At 51.4% G+C, this 14132-nt stretch overlaps 1 protein-coding gene and 1 non-coding gene across 3 annotated transcripts; both read left to right on the forward strand.

Moving 5' to 3' along the window:
• Positions 1–1015: 1015 nt before the first annotated feature.
• Positions 1016–1117, forward strand: LOC120248846. Its single transcript, XR_005532695.1, has one exon. It is a non-coding gene; the product is annotated as a U6 spliceosomal RNA (small nuclear RNA).
• A 4120-nt stretch (positions 1118–5237) lies between these two features.
• Positions 5238–12616, forward strand: BTN1A1 (butyrophilin subfamily 1 member A1). Of its 2 annotated transcripts, XM_039257260.1 has the most exons (8): positions 5238–5262; positions 5783–5895; positions 6024–6371; positions 8092–8373; positions 9455–9604; positions 10061–10081; positions 10174–10200; positions 10728–12616. In XM_039257260.1, exons 2-8 carry the CDS (start codon positions 5817–5819, stop codon positions 11399–11401), a joined length of 1581 nt encoding a protein of 526 aa, XP_039113191.1. In that variant the 5' UTR covers positions 5238–5262; positions 5783–5816; the 3' UTR covers positions 11402–12616. The 2 variants fall into 2 exon arrangements, with proteins under 2 accessions (XP_039113191.1, XP_039113192.1); XM_039257261.1 differs by lacking the exon at positions 8092–8373.
• Positions 12617–14132: the final 1516 nt, after the last annotated feature.

A 14132-nucleotide genomic window follows, 5' to 3' on the forward strand; every position in this document is an offset into this window, starting at 1 on the left:
CCTCCCTGTCACCGCAGAAGGGGAAAGCACAGTGTGTGCACAGCAGTGGCTCTTCATTTCTCTGCGACTCTGAGCCCCTACCGACTATGGGCTCCGAGCCCCAGGAGACGCAAAAATGAAAAGCACTGACAGCAGCTCAGTGACGAGACTGGAGAGAAGAGACCGTGTAAACTGCCTCTGCCTCCTCCTAAGGAGACACACGGGCCTCTCAGAATGTGGTTGTGAGATGAGTTAACTCCTCTCTCCTTCCCTGAATGCTGCTCATCTGTAGCCCTTGGTGAGGAAGAAGTGGGGGTGGGGGCGCGCAGCGGAGGCCGGGGAACAGGTTGAGAAAAGTCTTCCCATGGACAGGTGACAGTTGCTAGCATGTTGTCTCATTCCTGCAGAGAAGAAGGAGATGCCTTCTGAATCTCCCACGTTCACTGACTCAGCCCCCCCTTCCCCTTCCTTCCCCCTCTTCTTGTCTCTTCTCCGTCGGTCTCTCTCTGTCTCACCCTCTCAGTAGTCACCTGCATACACTCTCTGTGATCTTCACCCCAGAAGGGAGCTAAACTCTGTATTTTCATGTTTTTATAGCCTCCCCCAGAGGGTGAAGGGGGGCCTGCTTTAGAGGGCTCTGCCTACCAGGTAACAGGAAGAGAGGCTGCGGGGGTAGATTCTGGCAAGAACTCAGGACTGGTCCACACGACCCTGACCCCTTCCCGGGATTCCGCCCATCCTCCCTTGCTTGTCCCCTGGAAGTTCCCAGTCTGCCCCTGGTCTTTGTTCCCGGAACTCTCCATTTCAAAAGCATTTCCAGGAATATGACTCAGAGATGTCCCCACTCAACCAGCCCTCAGTGTCCTGCGCCCCAGGGCACACTTCACCCCCTCCACCTCCGCGGGCCCTTCCTCTGCGCAGAAATCCATCCGCATCTTCTCCAAGCCCCCGCGCCTGCTTTCTACCCCCCGCCCCTGCACGTAGGCACTTTGGTGCAGGACACGCCTGAATTTAACCCGGGCTGGGCAGATGGGGGCATCTGTCGGCCTTGTGATGTTGACACATTGGAACCATATGGAGATGAGTACGGCCCCCACGCAAGGATGACCCGCAAATTCATGAAGTGTTCCATATTTTAATAATAGTAATAATAATGTCGACGTATCTAATGATGTGGTTATTACCAGCATGCTAGCAGTGTGTGTCCCGAGAAAGCAGGTGACCACAAAGCTCACTCACAAGCCACTAAATCCAGCACTCCACCTGATGCCCCCTCCCCTCGTCCTCTGTCTCGGCTCCATTTGGCAAAAGAAATAAGGCCAAGACCCCGAGACCGAGCCCCCCTCCGGGGCATCCCCATCATCCATGGGAAGTCGGCAGCTTCATGTGAAGGGTAAGGATTGAAGTAGAGCTCCTGAGCATCTTGATTCTCGATTTGGGCTCAGGTCACCCCTCGTGATCCCATGGTCATGGGATCTCTGAAACATGAAAAATAAATTAATTTCAAAGAGAGAAAAAGCAGGGCCCCTGGCTGGCTCAGAAGAGCACGCGACTCTTGATCCCAGGGTTGAGAGTGTGAACCCCGTGCTGGATGGAGAGATTACTTGCATCAGTCAACAAATAAACTCTTTTTTTAATGTTTTACTTATTTCTGAGAGAGAAAGAGAGAGAGAGAGAGAGAGACAGTGTGAGTAGGGGAGGGTCAGAGAGAGGGAGACACAGAATCTGAAACAGGCTCCAGGCTCTGAGCTGTCAGCACAGAGCCCGACATGGGGCTCAAACCCACAAACCATGAGATCACGACCAGAGCCAAAGCCGAACGCTCCACAGTCTGAGCCGCCCAGGCGCCCCACAAATAAACTTTTTAAAAGAGAGAGAAGGGGCAAGTGGTTGCCTCAGTCAAGTGCTGATGAAGGTCACCTAGAACAAAGATGTGAGCAATCCCTGGATGTGGCGAGTCTGCAATACTGGGACATTTGAACAGGGGTGGAAAGGGGCAGAGGAGGTAGGTCCTGACCTTTTGCTCCATATGGAGCACCCACATTCCTCAGCTCAGACGGGGTCTCCACTGGCCCTGGGAGGAACCAGACCTTCCCCATAGCAGCCCCACTCGGTTCAACACCTCACAAACAGTGCGAGCCTGAGAGAGCCTTGACTCAGAGATCCTGCCTTTGATGACCCAAGGCTGTTAGTTTATGTAGAAATGACTCAGATGTTACCCAATCAAAACTGTGGCTGCCACGTAGCTTGGCTTCTAAATACCATTGCTTTCTATTTATTTCCCTGGCCTCTTTCTTGTTCCTTGTAGCTCCCTTGGGTGCAGGAAAAAGTTCTCTTTTTTCTTTCTCTCTCTCCTCCCCCCTTTTTTTTTTTTGCTTACCCCCCAAAATTCCCTGTGAGATCTTTTGGACAGTGTAGAGCAGGGGTCAGGAGTCTACCCGGGGAAGTTGAGGAGAGGAAACCCATTATGGATGATATTTTCAGAAGGTAGACACACAGGGGAGTTGAGAATGAGATAGGAGCCTTTCAGACTAGGAAGGCCAAGGACCAGTTAGTGTGACTGCAGCTGCCGACTCTATTTTGGCTTTTATGCTGATGAGAAGTCAGGGAGTAAGAACTTGGAGAGCTCAGTGTAGGAGAGGAAGATAGACTTGGAAACAAAACACAACAGTGAACACATGTGCCTCTCAAAGTAGGACTCAGGCCAGGTGTGTGCCAGCAGAGGGGACCAGCAAGCTCTCTGTGTCACGGGAAGAGCCTGGCCCGGGTCCTGCAGACTCGGTTTTGCGTTATCCAGAGTCCTATTTAAACAGATCTTATATATGATGAAGTAAAACGATGAGATTTACTCTAAATTTATGGATAAGACTCAAGACTTTAAGAGTGTTTCTCACTGGAGTTGGGCAGTGCTGGGAGCTTCTTCCTGAAGCCTCTCTGGTTAGGGGCCTCCGGTGGGACCCCCAGAAGCTCCAGCCAAGGGAACGAAGGAGAAGCTCTGGAAGAGAGGGTGCACCTGTTTGCTTCTGGAAGAAGTTGCCCTTACATGAGCTTTTGAGGGAAGAGCAGGAGTTTGTAGATAGAGGAAGGAGTTGCTCCAGGGAGAGAGGAGGCCAGCGCCGGGCTCCGGTGGAGGACGGGGCGGGGCTGGGGTCTGGAGGAGGAGAGGAGGCCGGCACTGGGGTCTGGAGGCCTGGGAAGGTGCTGTGGGCTGAGGCTACCACATCTTCCAAATTCTGCCGAGAGGCGGGTTGGCCATCGGAGGGGAGGCAGAGAGGCCGAGAGGAAGGAAGCAGGGAAAGAGCCAGATCCTATATTTTCTTGACCAGATCAAGTGTCTGAATTTGGTGCTGGGGCCACTAAGGAGATATGTAGGGGTTTTAAAGCAAAAAGTGACACGATCAAATTTCCATTTGGTAAAAATCATTCTAGCAGTCAACTGGAGCAGTTATGTTTTTTTGGTCTTTTTTTTTTAATGTTTATTTTTGAGAGAGAGCATGAGCAGGGGGGGGGCAGAGAGACAGGGACAGAGGATTGGAAGTGCATTGACAGCAGTGAGCTCGATGTGGGGCTCAGACTCTGAACTCTGAGATCACGACCTCAACCAAAGTCAGAGGCTCAACTCACTGAGCCAGCCGGGTGCCCCTCTTGTTGATATTAATCATAATCTCAAACAAAGGTAAAGTACAGACTGCAGTGGTGAAGGATATGCGCTACAAATACAGGGTTGACATCTTGAATTTATAAAAAATTCATACAGAATAAGGAAACAGCAGCAGAATGTTGGGGGAGGGGGGAATGGGCAATTTGCCTGGAAAGATCACTTCCAGAATATATTAAATAGCTAACAGGAAAAGTGATCAGCCTTGCTGTCCTATAAACGCCTAGTAAAATAATGATTTGATCCATTTCACCCATCCCATTGGTGATTAGGGAATAATTGCTCTCCGTGTTGGAAGGAGTTAGGTGAGAGGCACGTTTCCATTAGCAGTGACTGGTTTAACACTTCAGAAAGGAACTTTGGCAGTATGCTCATAATTGAGCTTCTAGACCTGATGACTGTCTTTCTGGGAATTCATCAGGAAGTTCGTCAGGAAGTTATCAAAGATGTGGACAAAGATTTATGTATAAAGTGCACTAGTTATAATAGGTAAAACAAAACAAAACACTAAGATGCCCCACAGTTTTGGGAATTATAGGAATCTACAATGATATTATGTAAGTATAAACAATGTTTCTGATTATGCAAAAGCTTCCTCAATTCTGCCAGATTGTGAACAGAGGCGGTCATTGGTTGGTGACATAATAAATGACCTACTTTGTAAAAGTGTGTTCCAGGGACCCCTGGCTGGCTCGGTTGGTGGAGCATGAGAGCCTTGATCTTGGGGTTGTGAGTTTGAGTCCCACATTGGGTGTAGAGATTACTTAAGAATAAAATCTTTTAGGGGCGCCTGGGTGGCTTAGTCGGTTAAGCGTCCGACTTTCGCTTAGGTCATGATCTCGCGGTTCGTGGGTTCGAGCCCCGCATCGGGCTCTGTGCTGACTGCCAGCTCAGAGCCTGGAGCCTGTTTCGGAGTCTGTCACTCCCTCTCTCTCTGACCCTCCCCTGCTAACGCTGTCTCTCTATTTCTCCTAGAAATAAATAAAACATTAAAAAAATAAAGTCTTTTAAAAAATAACTAAAAAAATGTTTTCCTGTATTTTTCCCTTCTTTTCATAACAATAAGAGGTTTAACCCAAAATAAGGCTGAATTGGTTGCAGGGAGGCATCTGGGAGGCCGTGCAAACTAGTCACACTCTTGCAGCCAGACTACCTTTAAACTTTCAACCCACATAAACCACAGAATAACAATTTACCTTCTTCTAAATCCTAACCATGCGCTAAGCACTCAACAGGCTTAATATCATTTAATGCTCCCAGTGCCCCCCTCCACCCCAATTTAAGGATAAAAGACGTTAGACTTGAAGAGGGAAATTATCCGGCCTAACGCCTGCCCTCTCATTCAGTTGTCTTGACCCTCCTTTTTCACCCGATCCCCTTGTATTTAGTCCAGCTTGTCCTTGAATATCCTGGTCTTTGAGCTGAAGCCTGCAAAGGCACAGACCCTTCATCCATCTGGAAAACTTTTTCTCCCAAAGTCAAGGCATCTGGGAGCTGGGGGCAGGCCTTCCTGAGATTATTTCCCGCTTCCTTCTTCCCTGCCTTTAACTTTTGCCCCTGAGGCCACAACGGGCTTTGCCACTTGGTAGCGAGGCTCGTTGGTGCCTCTTCCTTCCAGATCAGAGGTCAGTGCCTGTGACCGCCCTGGTCCCTCCCGAGGGCGCCAGCAGCCTGGAGGGCACCTTGTCTCCCTCTGGCTCCTTCCTCCCCGGTCCTGGGCCCTCTACCGCCTACCCTTTGCTCTCTCCAGCTCCCCTCCTCTCGCCCATCTTTCCTCTTACTCCTCCAGTTCAATCCCCTGGTTTCCATCTCTGCCTGCGTCGCTTCATCTTCATTATCATTGCTGGAAACAAATACCAAATTACTATATTTGGGGAAAAAAAAAAGAGAGGGGGGGAGCTTTTTGGAGCAGCGGTTCGTTGATACGCAGCCCACGAATGGGTACTATGCTATGTTATGCCTCCCTTCTGGGATTCTTTCGGGGTTTTCGGGTCTATTCTGCGGCTGTGCACCTGCCTGGCCACCCGGGGCGGTGTGCGCACGGGCCGGGAGTCCGCGCGGGGCCGGGGGGGGGGGGGGGGACGCCTCGCGACCCCGCGGGAGGACGGCGTCGAAAGATCGGCTCCCGGCCTGCGTCGCCCGCAGGACGCCGGCGACCTGCGGCCCAGGAAGCCTGGACATGGCAGCTTTCCCGAACTCCTGCCTCCCCGCGTGCCTGCTGGTCCTCACTCTGGTCCGGCTGTCCCGGCCGGATTCGGGTAGGTCCCCCTGGGGCTCCCCCTCTGGCCCCTTGAGGCTCCCCCGGCGACCTCGGCCAGGGGCCGGGTGGGGCGGACCTCCCTCCGTCCGCGCGGGTCCTCAGCCCCCCCCCGCCCGGTGTCCGCAGCCCCCCTGGACGTGGTCGGCCCCGCGGAGCCCGTCGTGGCGGCGCTGGGCGGCGACGCCGAGCTGCCCTGCAGCCTGTCGGCGAGCGCGAGCGCCGAGCGCATGGAGCTGCGCTGGTACCGCGGGCGGCGGGCGGCCGCCGTGCTGGTGCGCCGGGACGGGCGCGCGCGCGACGCCGAGCAGGCGGCCGAGTTCCGCGGCAGGGCCACGCTGCTGGACGGCGGCCTCGCGGCCGGGCGCGCCGCCGTGCGCCTGCACCGGGTCCGGGCGTCGGACGACGGCGAGTACCGCTGCCTCTTCCGGCAGGACGGACGCTACGGGGAGGCCAGCGTGCACCTGAAGGTGGCGGGTGAGTGCGCGGGCCCGCCCCCGGGGACTGCCGGCGGCGTCTGTCCCCCTGCGGCTCCCGTACTTTCGAGGCCCCCACGTTCACGGCCCGAACGAATCCCGTCTCGGGCGGAGAGGCTGGCGGGCCGGGGGCGGGGGGGCGGCGGGAAGGGCGTCGTCGGGTTTCCCCACGTTGCTGGCAGCGGGGCTGTACGACATTCTCTTCCGGGAGCGCCACCAGCATATACTCGGTCCGGTCCCGGGACCGCGCACGTAAGTGGTGTGTCCCTCACCACCGCCGCGGGGAGGCCGGGCGGCGCCGTCCGCCGCGTCCCTCGAGGCCGCCGCGTGGGTCGGGGCCTGAGGACCGGCTCCCACCATCCTAGGCGGTGGCTGCTCGCTGGCGTTCCTCATCCACCTAGAAAGGTTTTTGGGGTTTGGTTCCTTTTTTTTTTTTTTTCTTCAAGCCAGATTTCAGGGCGACACATTAAGGAAAACGGTAAGCATTCCGGAGGAAAGTATGCATTGAGGTCTGTCTTGCCCACTTACTAGTGAATGGCATCAGAGTAATTCCTTTCTGAGCCTTAAGCTCCTGCTATAAAACTGGGCGTGCATCTTTCAGACAAGATTTTGCAAGAATGAAATAAAAATAGACAATATGTAAGAAAGTGTTTTGTCAATTCGACAAGCATTATATACTGGTGAGATACTATTACTGTGCCTCAGACTGCCCCGTATAATGTGTAATATGCAGATGTGTTGCCTTTTGTGTATTTATTAAAATACAATTTAAAAAATACTTGGGTGTAATTTGGGTGGCCCCCGCCTCAGGACAGGCTGCATGCGGCAGCATGGTGTAGAACTCACATCTCCTTTGTCGGGAAGTTATCTTAAAGGTTGATTATTATAAAACCCTAAAGATCTGAGAGCAGGAAACGGTTATTGTTACCTTTTCAAAGTGATGGACATCTTGGAGAATCTGCTGAAAGTGCAGCCCTTTTCATGAAAAGAATATGCATTTTCACACATACAAACTGAAACGTGGATTTAAACTAATAGCTGTGGACACGTGTTTAAGGGCTCTCCTCTGCAGCTTGGTGTTTTTCTTTACTCTGTAGCATTGTTAGAAAATACTTAGGCTGGAAACAGAAAAGATAAATGCAGCTTTATTTTGATATATGTTAGGACATAACTGGGGTGGGGGAGAGGCGATGAGGTTGAAACCATTTAAGAAAATTCCCGAGTCAGTATCACGGGGAAAGGAAACTTAAATTGTCAGCTACAGTCTCAATGCAGCGAACCTCCAATCCCCCTTCTCCTCAAGGACACCCCTTCTCTGTTCATCCTGAAATACCCACTCCTGGTTCTCCTCCTCAAAGTCTTTTCATAATACTTCCGATCACAAAGCCCTCTCCCTTCTCTGGAGCTCCCTAGCCTGCCTCTAAGCCATTGGTCTTGCTGTCCCTGCTGACTGGAAAAGCTTCCTATGTGTGTCCATTAAACTCCTGCCTACATTTCAGACACTAAATCCCATTATGGCATCCCTCTCTGATAAGGTTCCTTGTCTGATAAGGTTCCCTTTACTGGTGCCTCAGTTTCCTTGTGTAACGAGACAGAGACAGAGCATGAAGCCCTCTCATTCCTAGTCTCCATGTGCTTCTGTGTCTCAGACTGTGTAACCCTGTGGTTGTGAGGCTCCCAGAAGGGTGACCACGGAGTAAGGCCACCTTGTCTCTCCATAGCTGTGGGCTCTGATCCTCAAATCCGTATGGAAGTTCAAGAAAGTGGAGCGATCCGGCTGGAGTGTACCTCAGTAGGATGGTACCCAGAGCCCCAGGTGCAGTGGAGAACTTCCGAGGGGGAGAAGTTTCCATCCATGTCAGAGTCTAAGAATCCTGATGAAGAAGGCCTGTTCTCTGTGGCAGCTTCTGTGATCATCCGGGACACTTCCATGAAGAATATATCCTGCCACTTCCGGAACCTCCTTCTGGGCCAGGAGAAGGAAGTAGAGATGTCCATACCAGGTCCGTGAGATCAGCGTTGGGTTCCTAGGTGACACAGGTTTAGGGCAGTATCATCTGGGACAGCTGCCCCAGCCATGCCCTCATGACACAGCTGTCTACTTTCCCCACCTACCCCCCTGGCCACCGACGTGAGGGAACCCCACTTATCCCATTAAAAGAAGAAGGATTCTGAACACATAAACCCTCCCTAGATCTCACAGAAATCCCAGGTTTTCCATTTTAGCAGACATGTCGGAGATACAGAAGCTTTGTCCCTGGGGGCTTCCTAATTCAGAGCCTTCTCTCCTTGAGTAACAGGGAGACCCATTTCCACCCTTGCCCCTCGGTCTCCCCCATCCCATGCTAGAGCTCCGTCTAGGTTTCCAGGGTCCTCAGGAAAGCAAATCTCATTACTCCCCCCAGACCATCTCTGGCTCAGGCAGGAACCTTTCTTTATTCTTTGGTCACTGAGTCCCTTTCTCTTGCACTCGGAGGTGACATTGCCCCTCCCTCAGTTATTCCTTCATCCCCTTGGCTCCCATCCTGCATTGATAGCTAAGAAAGAATTTCCGCAGTAACATGCATTGGTCCATTATTTTCTTTTTCTTTTTCTTTGTCTCTTTTTCTTTTTCTTTTTCTTTTTTATTTATTTCTAGGTGAGAGAGAGAGAGAGCGTGAGCAGGGGAGGGTCAGAGAGAGAGGGAGATACAGACTCTGAAATAGGCTCCAGGCTCTGAGCCGGCAGTCACACAGAGCCCGACGCGGGGCTCAAACCCACGAACCGCGAGATCATGACCTAAGCGAAAGTCGGACGCTTAATCGACTAAGCCACCCAGGTGCCCCTGGTCCATTATTTTCTTTACTTCCCAGGTCCTGTCCCGAAATGACTCCTGTCCATCTTCATTTCTTTCTTTCATTGCCCTCTCCTACCTGAGATCCACATTTTTCTGAAAAGCTTAGAGCAGCGTTGGAAGGACTCATTTTTGCCCGAGGAGCCATGGGGGAGGCCCAGGTCCTCTTCCCTTCCAGCCCCCCTGGAATCAGGAGCAGAGGCGGACTTGCTTAGACTTGCACAATGTCCCTCTTGGGGATTTCATTTCAGCTTCCTTCTTCCCACGGCTGACTCCCTGGATGGTGGCAGTGGCTGTCATCTTGATGGTCCTGGGACTTCTCACAATTGGGTCCATATTTTGCACCTGGAGACTATACCGGGAAAGATCCAGACAGAGGGAAAATGAATTCAGCTCTACAGGTAAGTCAGAGGCTGCTTGTCAGGATTGCTCCCGAGTGCGGATGGATCAAGTCCTGTCTGATGACTGCGGACGGGGAGATATTTGAGTGCAGGATTCCAAAAGTCAAGAGGGGGGGTCGTAAGGCACCTGAAGCCGCTGATCCCCAATATGAAGGTCTGGGGTGCAGAAGGAGTCAAAACCAATGCTGCCTGAGATAGGAGACCTGTTGCTCACTCATTACCTACCCTCAGACTCTCTTCTCACTTCTAACTCGGTTTCCCAGTTAAGATTAAAGATCTCATCCCGAGCCGGTAGGAATGTCTTGCACATTTCTTAGGAAAAACAAAACAAAACAAAATCCTTGTTCCTCACTTATTGATAAAGCTTCAGTAGTTAAGTAGTCAGAGATGAGCCATTTACTCTTGTCATTAAGGAATTTCTGGAAGGTCATTAAGGTGTTTCTGTTTGTTTTCCAGAGAAACTCCTAGATGAGCTCAGTAAGTTCTCTTTCCTTGTTAGCTCACCCACAAGGTGTTCTCTCTCTTATAAGAAAACCCGCCCATGACCTCCTCCCTCTCTTTCATTGCAGAATGGAAAAAGGCCACCTTGCATGCAGGTGAGTCACTCACTGAACTTCTCAAGGGCTCTGAGGCTCTATCGCCCAGGGATTTGAGGTCCCGTAACGCTTGGAGAGCAAAAACACTCACACGGTTTCGTGGTGAGGAGAAATAGGGGAAGGGTGGTGTAAACGGGTTCCACATTTTCCTTGAGGCACAGAGAGGGCCCTTGGAAGATGTTTCAAAGACAGGCCCCTCTGACAGGCACCCCTCAGGCCCTGGGGACAGTCAGCTCACACATCACCCTGCGGCTGTTCACAGAAGAGGAAAATAGAGACAGCAAAACAAGCCAAACGGCTCTCCTCCTGAGGAGACCTGCCAAAGTCTAGAACAGTCTATATATATATATATTTTTATAAATATATATTTATTTTTAAAATATATATTTTTTATTATATATTATCATATATTATTTTTTATTATAAAATATATATATATATATTTTTTTTTTTTTTGAGAAGAAAGACTATGTCTTGTCCCCTCTAACGCTCGCTGATGCTCAGACTTGCTCTCTTTCTGTCTGTAGTTGACGTGACTCTGGATCCAGACACCGCCCACCCCCACCTCTTTTTGTTTGAGGATTCAAAATCTGTCCGACTGGAAGATTCACGCCAGCAACTGCCCGAGAAACCAGAGAGATTTGACTCCTGGCCTTGTGTGTTGGGTCGTGAGACCTTCACATCAGGGCGACATTTCTGGGAGGTGAAGGTGGGGGACAGGGCCGACTGGGCGGTCGGCGTGTGTAGGGAGAATGTGGTGAAGAAAGGATTTGACCCCATGACTCCTGAGAACGGGTTCTGGGCTGTGGAGTTGTATGGGAACGGGTACTGGGCCCTCACCCCACAGCGGACCCCTCTCCCATTGGCAGGACCCCCCCAGCGGGTGGGGATTTTCCTGGACTATGAATCAGGGGACGTCTCCTTCTACAATATGGCCAGTGGCGCCCATATCTATACTTTCTCCGACGCCTCCTTCTCTGGCCCCCTTCGGCCTTTCTTCTGCCTGTGGTCTTGTGGTAAGAAGCCCCTGACCATCTGCGCAAGCGCTGATAGGCCTGACAAAGTCACAGTAGTTGTTGATGCCAAGGACTTCGCTAAGGAGATCCCACTGTCCGCCATGGGTGAGGACCCTGCCTCTGGGGATGCAGGTACCCTCCACTCTAAGCTGATCCCTACCCAGCCCAGCCACGGGGCACTGTAGGGAATAGCCCGGCTAAACTGCTGTCCTTTATGCTAAGCCCTCGGCTCTGTCCCCTCTGAGTCGCCAGCTGCCGGCCTCACCCAACCTGTTTCTTCCTGTTGGGTAGGGATGGGTTGGTCTTGGGAAGGTTGTGTTGGTGCTGCTAGAGAGTGTGGGGTGTAGGGCCTTCCTAATCTGTTTCTGTACAGAGACTCGGGGTGGGGGGAGGGGTGGGCAAGGAGAGGACTCCGAAGCTGTTTGTAGTGTTCTCCAACCTCGTCCCCGCCCCAGGCCAAATCCTATAGGCGGGACAGCTCAGCCATCAAGATGGGGTTAGGTTGGCTTGTGGTTGTGAGAGAAACATCTCCGTGTCCAGAATAGGGATGAGTAGAGGGACAGGTTTTAGACAAGCGGGAAACCCATAAGGTTCTGGGAAGGGAAAAGTCGAGGCTGAAGTCCCATAAAGGAAGTTGGGGGGATATCGCAATGGAGGAAAGTAAGGGGAACCTAGGCCAATGATGAATACCCGGTCTGCCCCCCGAGTTTTAGGGCCTATCTCTCAGATTTTCTAAGACATGGCCTACAGAGTAGAGGAAACTGGCCCTACTCCTGTGGGATCTGAGCACATGGCATGGGCGCGTGGAGAGGGATGACATGAGCAGGGCTGGGGGCCAGACCGAAGATTTGATCCAGGAGAGAACATGAGACAAAACCGGAGCTGTGTGCGAAGCCATGACTCAGCTCCTTTCCTCTCAGCAGCCTCTTTTTCCCCCCCCTCTGGGGTCATTCCAGCCTCACTTTGTGGACCCCAAAACTTTGCAGCTGTCTTCTTCCTTTTGATGTAGAATCTCTCCATCTCAAGAGCCTTTCCAGAAACCCTGGTCAGTGACGTCACCTCTGTACCAGCCCGTGTCAGCCTCAGGGCCCCTCATCCCAACATCTGGCTTAACCCCCTGAACGTGCCCTCAGGCAGCGCCCCAAGCAGCGCATCCTCCCTCCCCGCCGAGCTTGCTGCGCGCGCCGTTTCCCCAGGGCCCCCATGTGCTGAGTCGTGCTCAGCTCAGCTAGACTGACTGAACCTGCTTGTGTTTGCATTTTCCCGTACGCTTGTGGCTTGTCATACCAACGGACTGCAGATTTATCTGGGTTCACCCCTTCTACTTGTGTTTTTCCCGTTTCCAGCATAGATGTCGCCTATGGTCTTGACCTAATAAAGAAGTTTGTTGATTGCTAAAAGCAGCATCTGCACCTTCCTTTCTTTATCCCAACAAGCGGAACTGAGAAACAGGAACGAAACTGCACGGGGGTGTGGCTGGCTGGCCGAAGCGGCGCGGCTCTGTGCATCCAGGGCTCATCTGCAGGCCTGACGGCAGTGGGCTCCCCGGGGCAGGTGGGCACTGGGCTATTGTCCCCTGAGGGTCTAGCTACTTACCGAAAGGCCAGGGTGCCAGTGGCTGCCCACCCTCAGCCTCTATTTGCGTGGTGACCCTGTATCTACTACTAAAGAAGGAATTGGCCCCTGGTGTAGGTGAGTGAAGCCACCTGTTCACATTTTAACAGTACTTTTCCAGGAGGAGGAAATATTTGGGAAATGTTTAATTGTAATGCCTAGTAATTGGAAAAATAAAAACAAAAACCTCAGGTGATCTTTAGAAACCTTTTTCCAGGGCACCTGGGGGGCTCAATTGGTTAAGCATCCAACTGTTGATTTTGGCTCAGGGCATGCTCTCGTGGTTTGTGAGTTCGAGCCCCACGTCGGGATCTGCGCTGGCAGCATAGACCCTCCTTGGGATTCTGTCTGCCTCTCTCTCTGCCCCTTCCTGACTTGCTCTCTGTCTCTCAAAAATAAATAAACAATTTTTAAAAAGAAGAGAAGCCGCTCCCCCAGAGGAGAAGCCCTGTGGATTCCTACTTGAAGACATTTGCGGTTCAGTGACACGAACACTTTCCCGTAGGTTGCCCCAAGCAAGGGTCGGAAATGGTCTCCTTCACAGATGACCTTAATGCAATTCAACCAGCTCTGAATGTGAGTCTCCAGAGTCACCAAATGGTGGGAAGATCACCTAATATGTGTGTCTTCTGCTGAGAAATCATCAAAATCAGACCCATTATAGATCAAACAGCCAGAAATCCAAATTCCAAATGACATGCACACTAACATATTTCCATCGTTGCACCACATATATTTCTCATGATTAAGCTAAAACCCAACTTCTCTTAAGTTTTCAGTCTACTGACTACCCTTACAGAGGATCGTAACAAATTAAAACCCAACATTCTCTCTCAGGTGAGAATTCTGAACACCAGACAGGTAGGTCTCTTATTGTCACATCCACTGTGTATTGTGACAGGTGGCATTGTCAGCAACGCTCTGGTACTCATCTTCGTTCTTGTCACCTCCTGGGCCCCATTTCCATTTTGGTTTTGGTTATGATTTTGGTTTCAGTGTCTTCCTACGGATTTGGGGTTCAAGACGTACATAACAATATCTAGATAATGACATTTCCACATATGAATTACTGCATTATTTTAAAATCATTCCCATAGGGGCGCCTGAGTGTCTCAGTCGGTTATGCGTCCAACTTTGGCTCAGGTCATGATCTCGCGGTTCGTGAGTTCGAGCCCCACATCGGACTCTCTGCTATTAGTACAGAGCCCACTTCAGATCCTCTGTCCCCCCTCTCTCTGCACCTCCCCAGGTCATGCTCTCTCTCTCTCTCAAAATAAATAAATAAATAAATAAATAAATAAA

Source organism: Hyaena hyaena, unplaced genomic scaffold (assembly GCF_003009895.1).
Source record: "Hyaena hyaena isolate Hyena2069 unplaced genomic scaffold, ASM300989v1 scaffold_614, whole genome shotgun sequence".
Taxonomy (NCBI): Eukaryota; Metazoa; Chordata; class Mammalia; order Carnivora; family Hyaenidae; genus Hyaena; species Hyaena hyaena.

What these genes read in the sequence shown, in the direction of transcription:
- BTN1A1 (XM_039257260.1), top strand. Translation starts at nt 5,817, where the DNA reads ATGGCAGCTTTCCCGAACTCCTGCCTCCCCGCGTGCCTGCTGGTCCTC. An exon ending in GCTGTCCCGGCCGGATTCGG is followed by an intron (nt 5,896 to 6,023) that starts GTAGGTCCCCCT and finishes CGGTGTCCGCAG; the next exon opens with CCCCCCTGGACGTGGTCGGC. An exon ending in AGTAGAGATGTCCATACCAG is followed by an intron (nt 8,374 to 9,454) that starts GTCCGTGAGATC and finishes ATTTCATTTCAG; the next exon opens with CTTCCTTCTTCCCACGGCTG.